The 13,034-nt window shown below is 36.2% G+C and overlaps 1 protein-coding gene across 2 annotated transcripts in view; it reads right to left on the bottom strand.

The window, feature by feature from the left end:
* Positions 1-1,114: 1,114 nt before the first annotated feature.
* Positions 1,115-13,034, bottom strand: part of LOC128867367 (probable serine/threonine-protein kinase MARK-A) — an 89,341-nt gene continuing 77,421 nt past the window's right edge. For both annotated transcript variants that reach the window (XM_054108518.1, XM_054108519.1), the window contains exons 2-4: positions 4,902-5,033; positions 2,528-2,779; positions 1,115-2,345 (exon numbers count right to left, since the gene is read on the bottom strand). In XM_054108518.1, the coding sequence (XP_053964493.1) occupies positions 2,013-2,345; positions 2,528-2,779; positions 4,902-5,033 (717 nt within the window). In that variant the 3' untranslated portion in view covers positions 1,115-2,012. The remainder of the gene's footprint in view (positions 2,346-2,527; positions 2,780-4,901; positions 5,034-13,034) is intronic.

Below are 13,034 nucleotides of genomic sequence, written 5' to 3'. Positions count from 1 at the left end.
AATCACGTATCTTGTTCTTGTCCCAAGGGTGATAGATTTACCAGGTTTGCTCTTTAAATATGGTGAAAAAGAAAATTGTGAGGGGAATTTCTGCTGACACGTCACTTGGGATATTCAGCCGCCGAATTCTGCACGATCATTTCCCATGTACTCACACACTCGTCCAATCAGTCGTTATGCAGACGGCAACGAAGTGTCATTGCTTGATTTTTGTGTTGATATCAGCAACACAATCCTAGTGTTTTATAAACCCATCCCAAATGACGTCAGGTCATCAGCTGATTCTTAGCACTTAGCACCTTTGTCAACCCCGTTTTTTGATTTTTTTCGTATATCACCAAAACAATCTCAGTTTTTTTTCAGTGTCTCAATTCAGTCTCACATACCATGTGACGTCAGCTCATCAGCTGATACTGTCAAATTCGCTCGAAGCCAAATAACGGTGTGCTGAAGAGAACACCTCTAAAAATCTTTTCCACATGTCTTGTCCTAGGTAGCCTTAGCGCCTTTGTCCACCACGTCGCGTGTTGTTTTAGAGCTTTATTCTCGGAATACGTTGTCAGAGCGCGCGAAAACGATCGAATATCGCCTCCGGTCGATCTGCCTAGCCTAGGTCGTCTGCATACGCAGCTGAAGTCTCGATAAACAGCAGGTTCCAATTCGCATTCTAACTACAGAAAAATTCTTCGAAAACTTTATCTTATTTGCTATTTTACGACTTTACTTTGTTAGCGGTCGCCATAGCCGAATGGGTTGGTGTTTGACTATCATTCGGAGTTCAGAGAAAACGTAGGTTCGAATCTCGGTGAAAGACCAAGATGAAGAAGATTTTGTTTTTCTAGTATCGGTCGCCCCTCGGCAGGCAATGGCAAGCCTCCGAGTGTATTTCTGCCATGAAGAAATTCCTCATGAAAGAACATCTGCTGTTCGGAGTTGGCTTGAAACTGTAGGTCCTTCCATTTGTGGAACAACATCATCACGCACACCACAAATAGGAGGAGGAGCTCGGCCGGACACCCAAAATGGGCGTAAGCGCCAATTAATGAAATTTGATTTAATTAAATTTGTAAGACAACTTAATTTTTATTTTAATATAATTTATTTATGAATCCATTTACAGATTGACAAAGATATTTCTTGATATTTATTTACATAAAAAATAATTCTTATAAATAGTATTAACATTTATTGTCTTAAATTCTACTAAAAGTGTCACTAAATTAATATCACATCAAAAATATGAACATAAAAAATGCCAACAAGGGGGACATCGGCATAAAAATAGACGTAGAAGAAAACATTTAATTAATTGTGAGAGAAACGAAGAAATCTTTGCGCGCTTAAGAATTAACTTAAATGACGGAATACACAAAGCAAATGAAAATGAATGTGAAACGACTGTGCAAAGAACGAACTAATAGAAAGTAAAAGTGAAATAGAGCAGAGTGAAAATAGAATTTGTGCGAGAAATGAAAAAAAAAAACAAAAAAAAATCAAATAGTCACCTTGAATTCAACTCAACACAAGCGCTGATGATGAGTCGGCGGTGAAAGGTGCTTCACGCGGCTTAGTTCTCAAGTTTCAAAAACGGAAAAGAACAACAATCGAGGTGTACGAAAAAAACTAATTGCAAACTTTAGAACAAGTTTATGCAAATATGTTCACATTGAACCACCAGGAGGAGCGTAAAGAACAACTAAAACACAAACAAAACACTTAGCTGTACACACACACACGCATAGACAAGCACATCCAAACAAATGAGCGAGCAATAAAATGAATGAAAATGAATCGGTGGAAGGAAGTGCAAATGAACTATACGTAGTTAGGCCAAAGTGTTGCTTGCTATATATTATATATTTGTGTGTGTGCGTGTGTGTTTGTATGCGTGTGCAGGGCATTAAAACGACATGGCTTCCGCTACTTCCTGTCACCATTCCATTGCCCTCCTACGCCTTGGTTGTCAACAACGGCCTCTCAACTGAACAACTACTACCCGAAAGTGCACTACTCTACGCGTTCACCTCTCGCAGTAACGACCTCCGCTGCAACCTGATCACCCTGTTGCCGTCTTTATTGTCTAAATTACTAGTCTTATCATCATTTTGTGTTGTCGCTGGGTGCGAATTGAAAGACGTTGGCGGCGGTGTGTTTGTGGCTGTTGTGGCCGCTGCTGCCGCAGATGGTGCTGCTTGTAGGGAACGGTAGGCCTCCAATGCGTCCGGACTCTCATTGGCATTTGTGGACTTAAGCACGCCCGCGGTCATTGATGGCACCTGGTGTTGATAGCTGCCGGTTAGACGCGCCACTAAATTGTTGACAGCACGCAATGTTGATATGGGAATCTGTGGGTGAGTGCGAAAAGAAAGGAGAAATAATGGCATCAGTTAAGTGAATTGTGTTGGAATTTTTAAGTGAATTGTGCAATTTCTCTTAAGCTGAAGTTGAGGCAAGAAATATTGAGCACAAATTAAAATTGTGCATAGCAGCAGTTTATTGAATTCTCTCTTCTAGTCTTTTGACTTACCTCGAAGATGCTATCAATTAGTGGCCGAAAACTAAAGGGGAAGCTATTCGCGGCTGATTCGCCATTTGATGCTGAGATCGGCTGCATATTCGGATTGCTGTTATAGTTGTTGTAGTTGTTATTACTGCTGTATTTGTTATTATTATTGATCGGATAGAAGTTGCTGTATTGCGACATTTGTTGCTCATAAACTCCGTACTCTTCTCCCGGATAAAAAATCATATTCGATACTGTCTTCGGCTGTAAGGTTGTCTGCAAGGAGAGAGGGAGAGCAAAATAATAATTAATTGTGTGCTATTTTACGACTCTACTTTGTTTGACTGAATTAAATTTTTCCAATAATTTAATTTATATTTCAATATTTATAATTTATTTATGAGTCCAACTACAGATTGGAAAAAATCTTTTTTATATTTACTTTCATAAAAAAAAATTCTTGTAAATTCTTTTTGTCTGCTAGGAGAGTGGAGAGCAAAATAATAATTGAATTTAATTAATTAAATTTTTATTATTTGAAGCTTTGCTTACTAAAAATTGAATGCTTCGAAAATAATTTCAATAATAAAATAATATGAAATAGTTCATGGACCATTAAATGCCATGGTGAGCAACTGATTATTAGCAAATATTAGTTTAAGTAAAAAGTTCTGCCCATTCAAAGGCGAATCTGTTAAAGGAGGCATCGGTAAATCAGCTGATTGGTTTTTTTCTTTCGCCGTCTCCATGTGGCTGTCAGCATAGAATGAAACAAGGCGAATTTATCCTTTGTCTTCCACTTTGCAAATACTTTGTCGTTACAATTAAAAGTATAAAATATTGTTGATGGTTTAGTGGCACCACTTTTAATGAAGGCGCCTTGGTGTATTCTGTCTGTAATACTCAAATCTCACGTTGTACATGGCGATTTATAGGTGAGCCTATACTCAAAAAAAAAAGTTCTTCGGCAGATTAGCGTGTCAAAATGGAAGTAAAAAAATATTAAACCTGACACATTCTTCACTACCACTACAACCAACTGACGTTGTTAATTTCATCGACGAAGTAAGGCGGCCACCGTAGCCGAATGGGCTGGTGCGTGACTACCGTTCGGTAGAGTGTAAATTCGAATCTCCTTGCATGAAACAGTAGAATGATATACACAATTTTTTTCTAATAACGGCCGCAAAGGCAAATCTGCATTTCTGCCGCGAAAAAATTCCTCATAGAAACTAACTGCCGTTCGAAGTCCGCTCAAAAATGTTGGTGCTTCTACTTGTAGAAGAACATCAAAACACACGCCACAAGTGGGAGGAGGAGTTGGGCCAAACACCTAACAGAAGCGCACGCGCTAATTATATTTTATTATTTTAAGTAAGGCTCGAACTTTTTTACTTGTCCGAATAAGCTAAGAGCTTTCTAAAGGAGTTGCTCGCAAATTGAGAGAAACGAATTTCAAATACCTGATAGTACTGATCATGGACAAAATTCATAGGGCGTACGAGGGTTGCTATTCAAATTTTTTATGTTGTAAAACAATGGTACAATGAATTTTCTCCTGGTCACAGCTAGGGTTTGTTTTTAGCAACTTCGTCATGCCTCTTACAGAGAGATAGAAGCATTCTTGGGGATTAGTACTCGTACGATGAGCATTTGCATGACCCACCTCTTGAATAATTTAAACAACAACACGCCTTGGAAATGCGACTGGACAAAGTGATTCGAAAATTGGGCCACGAAAATTGGTTCAAACGAATGTAAAATTGCATTGATCCTAATGTGTAATAATCCGAAAAACAATAGAATAATCAATAGAACCGCTAATGTGTATTTTTCCATTGTGAGATGAGAAAATAGCAGGTGTGAGAGCCCAGATTTTTGTTTTTTAACTCCTGTGCGAACATTTTTTACGGAGATAAAGCTTTTTGAAAAATCGCCAAAAATTGGGAAATTTTTGATTCCTTGACTATTTATTTCCTCTAGTGCCAGTCTCTCTTCATTTTTTCCTGTAGGGTACGTTCTGACAAAGAAAAAACAAACAAGCACACAGATCGCCCCACAAATTCCAATTTATTTTTTGCTTCTGAAATAAATGCTTGCTTTTTACCCTTTTCATGTTGCTGTCGTGTAACGAAATATCGATAGCTGTAAATTACTTTAGCATAAACTGTTCAACTTTTTAAGCTAATCAACATACAACAAATGTTAGTGCATTCTCCTCTCAATATTTGTAGCTACTAATAAACATTCAATTATCGTACGACTCCGCCCCACTTACATTACAACACCCCAAAATATTACAACACTAACAATTAAATGCTTAAAAACACTGCACACCTACAGATGTATGCACATGCACATGTACGAGTAAGAAAAAGCAACAAGTGTTCGTACTCACATCATTTATAAGAACAACATCGTGCCGATTACCGCGCGCATAGCCAGTGACGCGTGTGAATTCGGTCACCAAATGCGACATCACGACGAGCAGTACGAACCACACGAAACGATCCATTGCACTGATGATGATCTGCAAGTAATAAGCAACAAAAAAAGTAAACCAATTAGAAATCAATGTTAATGATGCAGTTAGAGAGAAAAAATCTATTGCAAATTACATATGTATATATACAATATAAATGTACGTATGTATGTATTGTATATGTACTTGGAAATAAATCAGTTATTAGGTTAAGTGGTTGAAGAGGTGAAATAAATAAGTTGATTTAATTAAATTTTACATTTGGTATTATTTTATTGCAATACTTATTGTTTTTAACTGAGCTTTGGTTTTGGTAGGTACAGTTGTTATTTGTGTTTTTTTTTAAGCTCAGTACTTTAGAGAGATAAACAGCTCAAAGCTAAAAAAATCTTTTTAAAAATTGACAATGAATTTTTTCGATTTTTTTTTGGCACCTAGTATTTATCCTGTTATTCATATCGGCTAGTGATCTGAATCTAAAATTGTGTAATATAATATTAAACAATCATTTTTTGTAATATTATGAAATCATTAGTTATAGGGTGTCTCAACTGTGATGCAGTTGGATGGCGTTGAGTGAGTATATCAAAATTCCCGAAGGGGTCGACCCACAGAGGTCAGCATTTTTTGTGTTTTATTATTTTTTTTTTTTGGTGTGCCATTAAGTGTTCATATTTGTGGCAATTTAAAATTTTGACGAATTAAAAAGTAGAAATTATTTTTCTCCATTATTTTCTCGATAGTTGACTGTGGTAATCGATATCTCGTAAAGTATTGATGAATCAATTTAAGGCTTATGCTCGTTGTCAAGGTGACATTTTACACTAAAAAAATTCTTTTGCCGTTTTTTGTTTGTTCCATTCAGTTGTGAGTTACAGGGTGTTCACAATGGAAGTCAACAAAGAGAAAATTCGGCACACTTTACAGTTTTGAGTTTCTTTGATAAAGGCGATAGTGCAGGCTAGGCCGTTAAAATTGTGAATGGGGTTTATGGTGCCAATACTGAAGCGGCTAATTATGTACAATTTTGGTTTCGTCGGTTCCATTCAGGCATTTTTGATGTTAAAGAAAATGTCGATAATGCCGATAAAACACAGAAATAATGGAAGTTGACCGGCATAATAGTAGCCGTGGCATCGCCTAACAGCTAAAGATCAACCACAAAATAATTTTAAACCAATTGAGGAAAAGATTTATGAAATAATCGATTTACTTTTCCCCAAACTAATGTAATGTTCGTGCGTATGAAATAAAATTTCGAAAGAAAGGTTTTCGTTAACATTTTAGTCTATTATTGTTTTCTCCATTTTTCTTTCATGGTGGGTCTGATACTTTATTTAAGGGGGGAGCCTGCTTTAGAGGCTTCAAAAAATCGATTTTTTTTTGCATAAATGACTTCTCAAACTATCCAAGAATGTATCCTCAAAATTTCAGAAGCAAATTCAAAATATTTTCGGAGTTACAGAAGAAATTGTGAGCAAGCATCGAGCAGGTATATGAGCGGCCGGATCGCTCCAAGTGCGATTTCTCGGTTTTTTATTTTTACGATTTTCCCTAATTGGCGGGAAAGATAGGGAAAAGGTTAAACGTCCTATCGAAACGAGATAACATTGAATGTATTCGGAATTAAATTCTCTTTTAGTTGAAGCTAAAAACCTGAAGAAAGTTATTATTAACCCACTTTTTAAACAATCTAAAGTGAATTCATTTTTCGAAAAATTATATTTTAATTAGCGAAAAATTGTTGAATTTCTCACTTTTTGTTTAATTTTCTTGGTTTAACTAGAAGCTATACTATACTAAAATAAAAAAATTTTGGGGTTTTGGTTTCAGATGAAAATTGCGACCGGCATCTTTCCCGCCGCACGACACATGCACACTCAAGGCGTCTCGGCAAAATGCTTGTACCAGGCATAATATGACATATATTTCAATGAAAAAATTTGAGAAGACTGTTGAAATATATAACAATAAAACCTGAAAGTTTCGTTTCGATCGAATGTTTCTTTGCTTCCCAAAATAATCCACGAAAAAATCGATTTTTTGAATCCTCTGAAGCAGGCTCCCCCCTTAACATGGATTTAAAATTTTTTGACTTTCTAACTATTAAAAAAACTACAATATTAAAAAATAGTTACCCTCTAACAATTTTTTAGTACTATTTTTTTCATAGTTAGAAAGTCAAACAATTTCAAAAGGTTCTAAAAATATATTTCTTTCCAATTTCGAAAATTTCACTGTGGGTCTTCTAACAAGGTTTGGTTAGGTATATCGGGTTGATCTGAATAGATTTCCCTCATGTTAAATATAGTATCTACAAGTAATTCTGTAACCTAACAGAGCTGTTAACTGCTGTTAAGCGGTGTAAATATAACAGGGTGATTTTCCCCCTACTCATTTGAAACGCACATCATTATTGAAGCTCATTGTATGCATTTTGTCTTACTGCCATCCACTTTCGATACAAATTTTAGTAAACAGGCGCTACGGATCACTCGAACACAACAACAAACACAATAGTAAGCAACACACAACAAACACAAGCAAGTAAAGAAAACAAAAAACGACTCAATATGCAAGCTTAATTTCCCTTGGAGGAGAACCCGTAGCGTAAAAAAGCGCGATATGTCATGTATATACGTATGTATGTATGTGTAATTAGTAAAACGCTGCTGCTCGGAATTAAATTGTTTTGAATACGCTCGCTGTGTTTTCAACAAGTTGCACGTTTGCCCAGCGTTTGGCTTGTCGTTGGCACTGCACTTCGCGTTACGCTTTGTTGCATGGACTGTTGCGCTCCAAGTTCAACTCGCACACAATGCGATTTGCAACGAACAATATCAACTCGATTTCGAACTTTACTGATCGATGACTGAAAACGTTCTGAAACGCTTGAACGCTGCGTTGGCGATTTGTGTAAATAAAATTGGTAAAATGGTATTTAAAAAATCATTGAACAGCCACAAATACGAGTAGCTGACTTGTTTTGTTATTCGGAATTTTATGTGCTTTTTTTGCGTTAAGTTTTTGTTTTTGTGCTTCAAAATCAAATTTCTTATTATAATAGATACTTTTTATGCTTATTTGTTGTAGTTGTTTGCTAGTAGAATAGAAGGCTCGAGTATCATTGACTGGATTGCTTATAAATATTTTATTAAACGAAAAACAAAGCGAAAAGAAAAGAAAAAAAGAATTACAAACAAAAACGAAAATATAATATAACCAACAACAACAACCAGCATTGCAGCATGATGACTTTGACGGTGGCTGCGCTTCTCGGAGCGCCCAGTAAAACAATAAACTTAAGCTACGAACGCGCTGACGCTGACGCTGGGTGCAGACGCCGGGGTGCACGCGTATGGCAGGCATTGGCTGTGTGGGTCTTGACGGTGGTGGAGTTTCTTGCCGCTTTCGATGGCGCTGCTGCTGGTGTTGCTGCTATTGAAAGTGTTGCTAGTCGTCAGCTGGGTTGTGGGCTGCTGCCATTGTTGGTGTTTTGTTGTTGCCGCATTTGCGCTTGCGTCGTGTTCTTAAATATGGATTAGCACAAGGCCAACACGGTCATACCGCGAAAATGCAATTGACGCTAAGTAAGAAAAATAAAAAAATTTTAGCAACAACAATAACCACATAAGACTCCGCAAGTGCAGCGCAACTAGAAACTCGTTTTTGTTGCTAACTTAAATATTCAATTAAATAATTTTTCTTTTTATTTAATCATTTTTCTTCGTTTTTTTTTTTTTTTTTAAGTTTACTAGTTTACTAGCGGATTGCGCAGCACTGCCTAGCAAATTATTGTTCTTCGCCAATTCACATTTTGGTCAAATCAGCTACACATTTCAGAAATGGCCAACGATTTGCACTTCACAACGGTCAAGTTTCTCAACGCTACAGCCTGAGAGTTACATTTTGTTGTTTGTAGCACCATAAATTGTGCTTTGCTTTCGAGGCCACAGCAGCTACTTGCCCCAGCTATGGCGTTTGTGGTTTGACCATGCGGTAGCCGCCCATTTGTGCAACACCTCGGCATTGACTGACAAGTGAATAGAAAATGGCTTTATTGTTGTTGTCGCAAATTAAATAGTTGGTTAACTTTGTATGGATTTTTGCAAGGAAAACGCTGATAAAAAATTGGTTTTTAATTGATGTTTTTTGCCGTTATATTTTCATGATCAGGTGGCCGCTTTTTGCAGAAGGCCACTTTTGAGGCAGAAATTTGGCATGTAGGTATATGTGAATGGTGTGAATGTGAATGTATGTATATGTATGTATGCATGTGTGTGGCTGCATGTTTGAATGCATGTATGTATGTACTAACAATGGCTACAATGTGAAGACGTATAAGATTTCCATGTTTTTAACGATTAGGCAAAAAATTGTCCTATAAAGTTCCTCAACCCCCCTATTCCTTTGTGCTTTGGCCATGCACCTCCGTGTGACTTCTGGCTATTCAATAAACTCAGCATAAAAATCCTGGTATACCGGTTTGAGTTCAGAGAAGATTTTCAATGTGGGTTTCTCCGTGAATTAAAGACCATTTCGAAAAGAGTATCAATGGCTGTTCGGAGAACTAAATTCAAAACACTATTCTATGGGAGAAAGATTACTTGGAACGTGACGAAATGGATTTGGCAATAATGCAGGCCAGTCCGTTGAATGTGTGAATAGTGTTAATGGTGCCGATAGTGTAACATTTAATTAATTAGAGAAAATGTCGATATCACGGAAATACTCGAATTTGATCGGCTCGGTAGTAGTCGTAGCATCGCCCAGCAGCTAAACATCGCGCAAACATTTTACGAAATAATGGTTTTCTTTTTCCCCAAGCTAATGTAATGTTCGTGCATATGAAATAAAATTTTGGCAGAAAGTTTTTCGTAAAACATTTTAGTATATTATATTATTCGTTTCTCCATTTTTCTTTAATTTCTCTCTCATGTTAAACATAGTTCCCACAAGTAGTTCTGAAACCTAACAGAGCTGTTAACTGCTGTTAAGTGTTGTAGTAAATATAACAGGCTGTTTTTTCCTCTACTCTTTTGAAACGCACGTCATTATTGAAGCTCATTGTACGCATTTTGCGTTACTGCCATCCACTTTCGATACAAATTTTAGTGCAGGTGCTACGGATATCTCGAATACAACAACAAACACAAGCAGTAAGCAATAAGTAAAATTTATAGCAAAAGTCACCTTATAAATTGCTCATACTCGTATTAATTTACGAGGTTTATCTTCTAAATAACTAAAAAAAAAAACAATCACCAAAAAGTAGGCATTGTTATTTCTCACTAGAAATTAGCAACCACAAGGAAAAACTCAGGAAAAGTAGACTAAAGTGTATCTAAGATATATATAAGGTATAGATCTCTCTCTCTCTTTCCTCTGCGTTATATTTTTTTTTCTCTCTCGCGGAACGAAAATGTAGCATGACCTTGAAATTTTACTCTCCATTCTCGCTCGTCCATCGACGCCTAAGAAGTTTCACTTCAAAAAAATAAATAATTGGCGCGTTCACTTTTGTTAGGTGTTTGGCCGAGCTCCTCCTCCCATTTGTGATGGGCGTCTTCACGTTATCCCACGGCAGATATTTTTTATTATTATTTTTATTAGAAAAAAAACAACTTCTTCATTTTACTGTTTCATGCACGGATATTCGCACCAACGCACTCTCGAATGGTAGTCACTCATTTATGTTTTATGTTTTTATTATAATCTGGTAGATAATTTCATGGCATTTATTTTTTGTCTGTGCTATCTGGTATGTGTCCGCGATGGCCACGAATTATATAGTCCATTCGATCAGTCCGATTTTTGACTAAGTTTTCCAATAATTCTGAATAATAAATCTAAATGAACTTCAATTCTTGCGCGAGCTGCATTTGATAGGCTCCTAAGCCAAAATCCTTACGTAGAATTTTCAACATAGTCGAGGAATAAAGCCCAACAAGTTGGGAATGGCGACGTTTCCCTTCTTTAACTCTTCGCTCTATGAACTTCGCGCAGATATTTATTTATTTCAAATTAATTTTGCGCAATTCGGGTGCATTATTCTGACATTAAACGATTCATGAGTACTTACCAAGCCTCACTGAACCAGCATCTCCACACAGTTTTTAGTTCTCAGCTGTCAAACTATAGTAGTTCTCATGCGCCTAAAAAAATCCCATATTTACCTACATTCCCTACGACCAGCACTTCTTTTAAAAAATCTATTTACCTCTAAATTTCAAAATTATCGTAAGGTTGCTGTGCAAGGATAATAGATTACTAGGCTTGGCCAATATCTATGGGAAAAAACAACGTCCAAAATAATGTCACTTTGGTATTCGGCAGCCAATTTCTGCACGATCATTTCACGCATATTCGCACACTCATCTAAACATACTCATACTCACACAAATCTATCGTTGATTAAACGCAACGAAATTACAGTGTGTTAACTTTTTCGTATATCACTAACACATTCTTTGTATTTTCGTTAATAAACCGATTCGTTACCCGGGCTACGTCAGCCCATTCGTTCATTCTGTCAAATGTGCTGAGAACCGGCAAACGGTATCATTTGGGCTATACCCAAGAATGATATAAACAAGATTGCGCCCAGAAGAGAGTGCATGCCATCACATTAGCTGAGTTGTGCAATGTTGCCAACCGTTTGCTCTTCGGAATAAATTTAGTGCTTTTTTATACCGAAAATGCGAAAATTTTTAAGTTTGGTGTTTGTTTAATTTTTTAGTTTAAAGCTACGTTAAAAAAACTGTGTTATTAAAGTTATTGTTATAAAGAAGATTTTAGTGTTAATGAAAATTTGTTGATTCGTATAAAATTTGACATTTTGAAAGTGCAAATTTAATTTTGTGCTCTTTTTAAGGTTATGCAAGAATATTAAATCTTCTTTTTTCACATTCTTCTTTAACGCATTTTAAAAAGCGTTTGAATTTACTGAATGCGGAATTAAAACCATAGAGGTGTAGTCGTTTCTTCCACTCCTTAATCCTTGGAGAGACATAGGGCATCAAGAGGTGTATTCATAGTAAAAATAAGCAACAAAATACAAGAAAATACTGAAAAAACGATAACAACATTTTTACAAAAACAGTACCTTAACTTGTTACATAACTTCAAATACTCGTATAGCGAAAATGTCGTTCTCTTATTAAAAGAGTTTCTTTTAACAAAAAAGCTCATAAATTAAATTGGACCTAACCATAACACAATTATTTAAAAAAAACCCGCTTATTTCGAAGACAATTTATCACGCAAACAAAATTCTTTAAGTAATTCAATAAAAAATTGGTATTTCATTTTCTTTAAATGGGCATTTTAGTGCGTTTTTTTATCCAAAATTAGGCAACATTGCAGTAGCGAGAGAGAGGTTAATTGCTGGAAGGAGAAGAACAGCAACAATAGTCGCAATCGCGGGCAATGTGACCAGATGTTAAAAAAAAGTAAAGCTAAATAAAACTGAGTGGATTATTGAACTAATTTTTAAAAAATGTATATTTTACAAAATTATAAACATTACATTTTAATTAGAACAGGCTAGAAAAATGTCATGAAAAAAGAACGGAAACTCCGAGACTAAATAAGAAAAAAAAATTAAAAAATGCTAAATCAAGTTACGAAAATGATAATCGGTCACCAATTGTGATAATATGACGTCACTCATTGTGAAACTCGCTGACAGCAACAAAGTAACGGTACCACGATAGGCGCCCTCTCATTATTCTTTCCATCATGGGCTACACCATTAAAAATCGTTTCACAATAGGCGGTGTGTAAACTTTTGAGCCGTTGGAATAGTTGATGTGTTAGTGTACCTCGATTGAGTTGCATAGTCTCAACCGGTGCGTCTACAGCAGCCATTATCATATTGGTACGACGAGGAAGCAGCTGTCTGCTTCAAATCAACATTAAAATTTCAAAATGAACTTGTATTTGATCCACTCCAAACATATAATCGTTGCCCCAGTTGCCCACTATGAGTTGAAGGACAACCCAAAAGGTTTGCCAATTTGCTATCTTTGCACCTTTAAACTCAGTTTT

Source organism: Anastrepha ludens, chromosome 6, assembly GCF_028408465.1.
Source record: "Anastrepha ludens isolate Willacy chromosome 6, idAnaLude1.1, whole genome shotgun sequence".
NCBI classification, from domain to species: Eukaryota; Metazoa; Arthropoda; class Insecta; order Diptera; family Tephritidae; genus Anastrepha; species Anastrepha ludens.
Note: the sequence above shows the minus strand (reverse complement) of the source record. Positions and strands in the feature narration are given on the sequence as shown.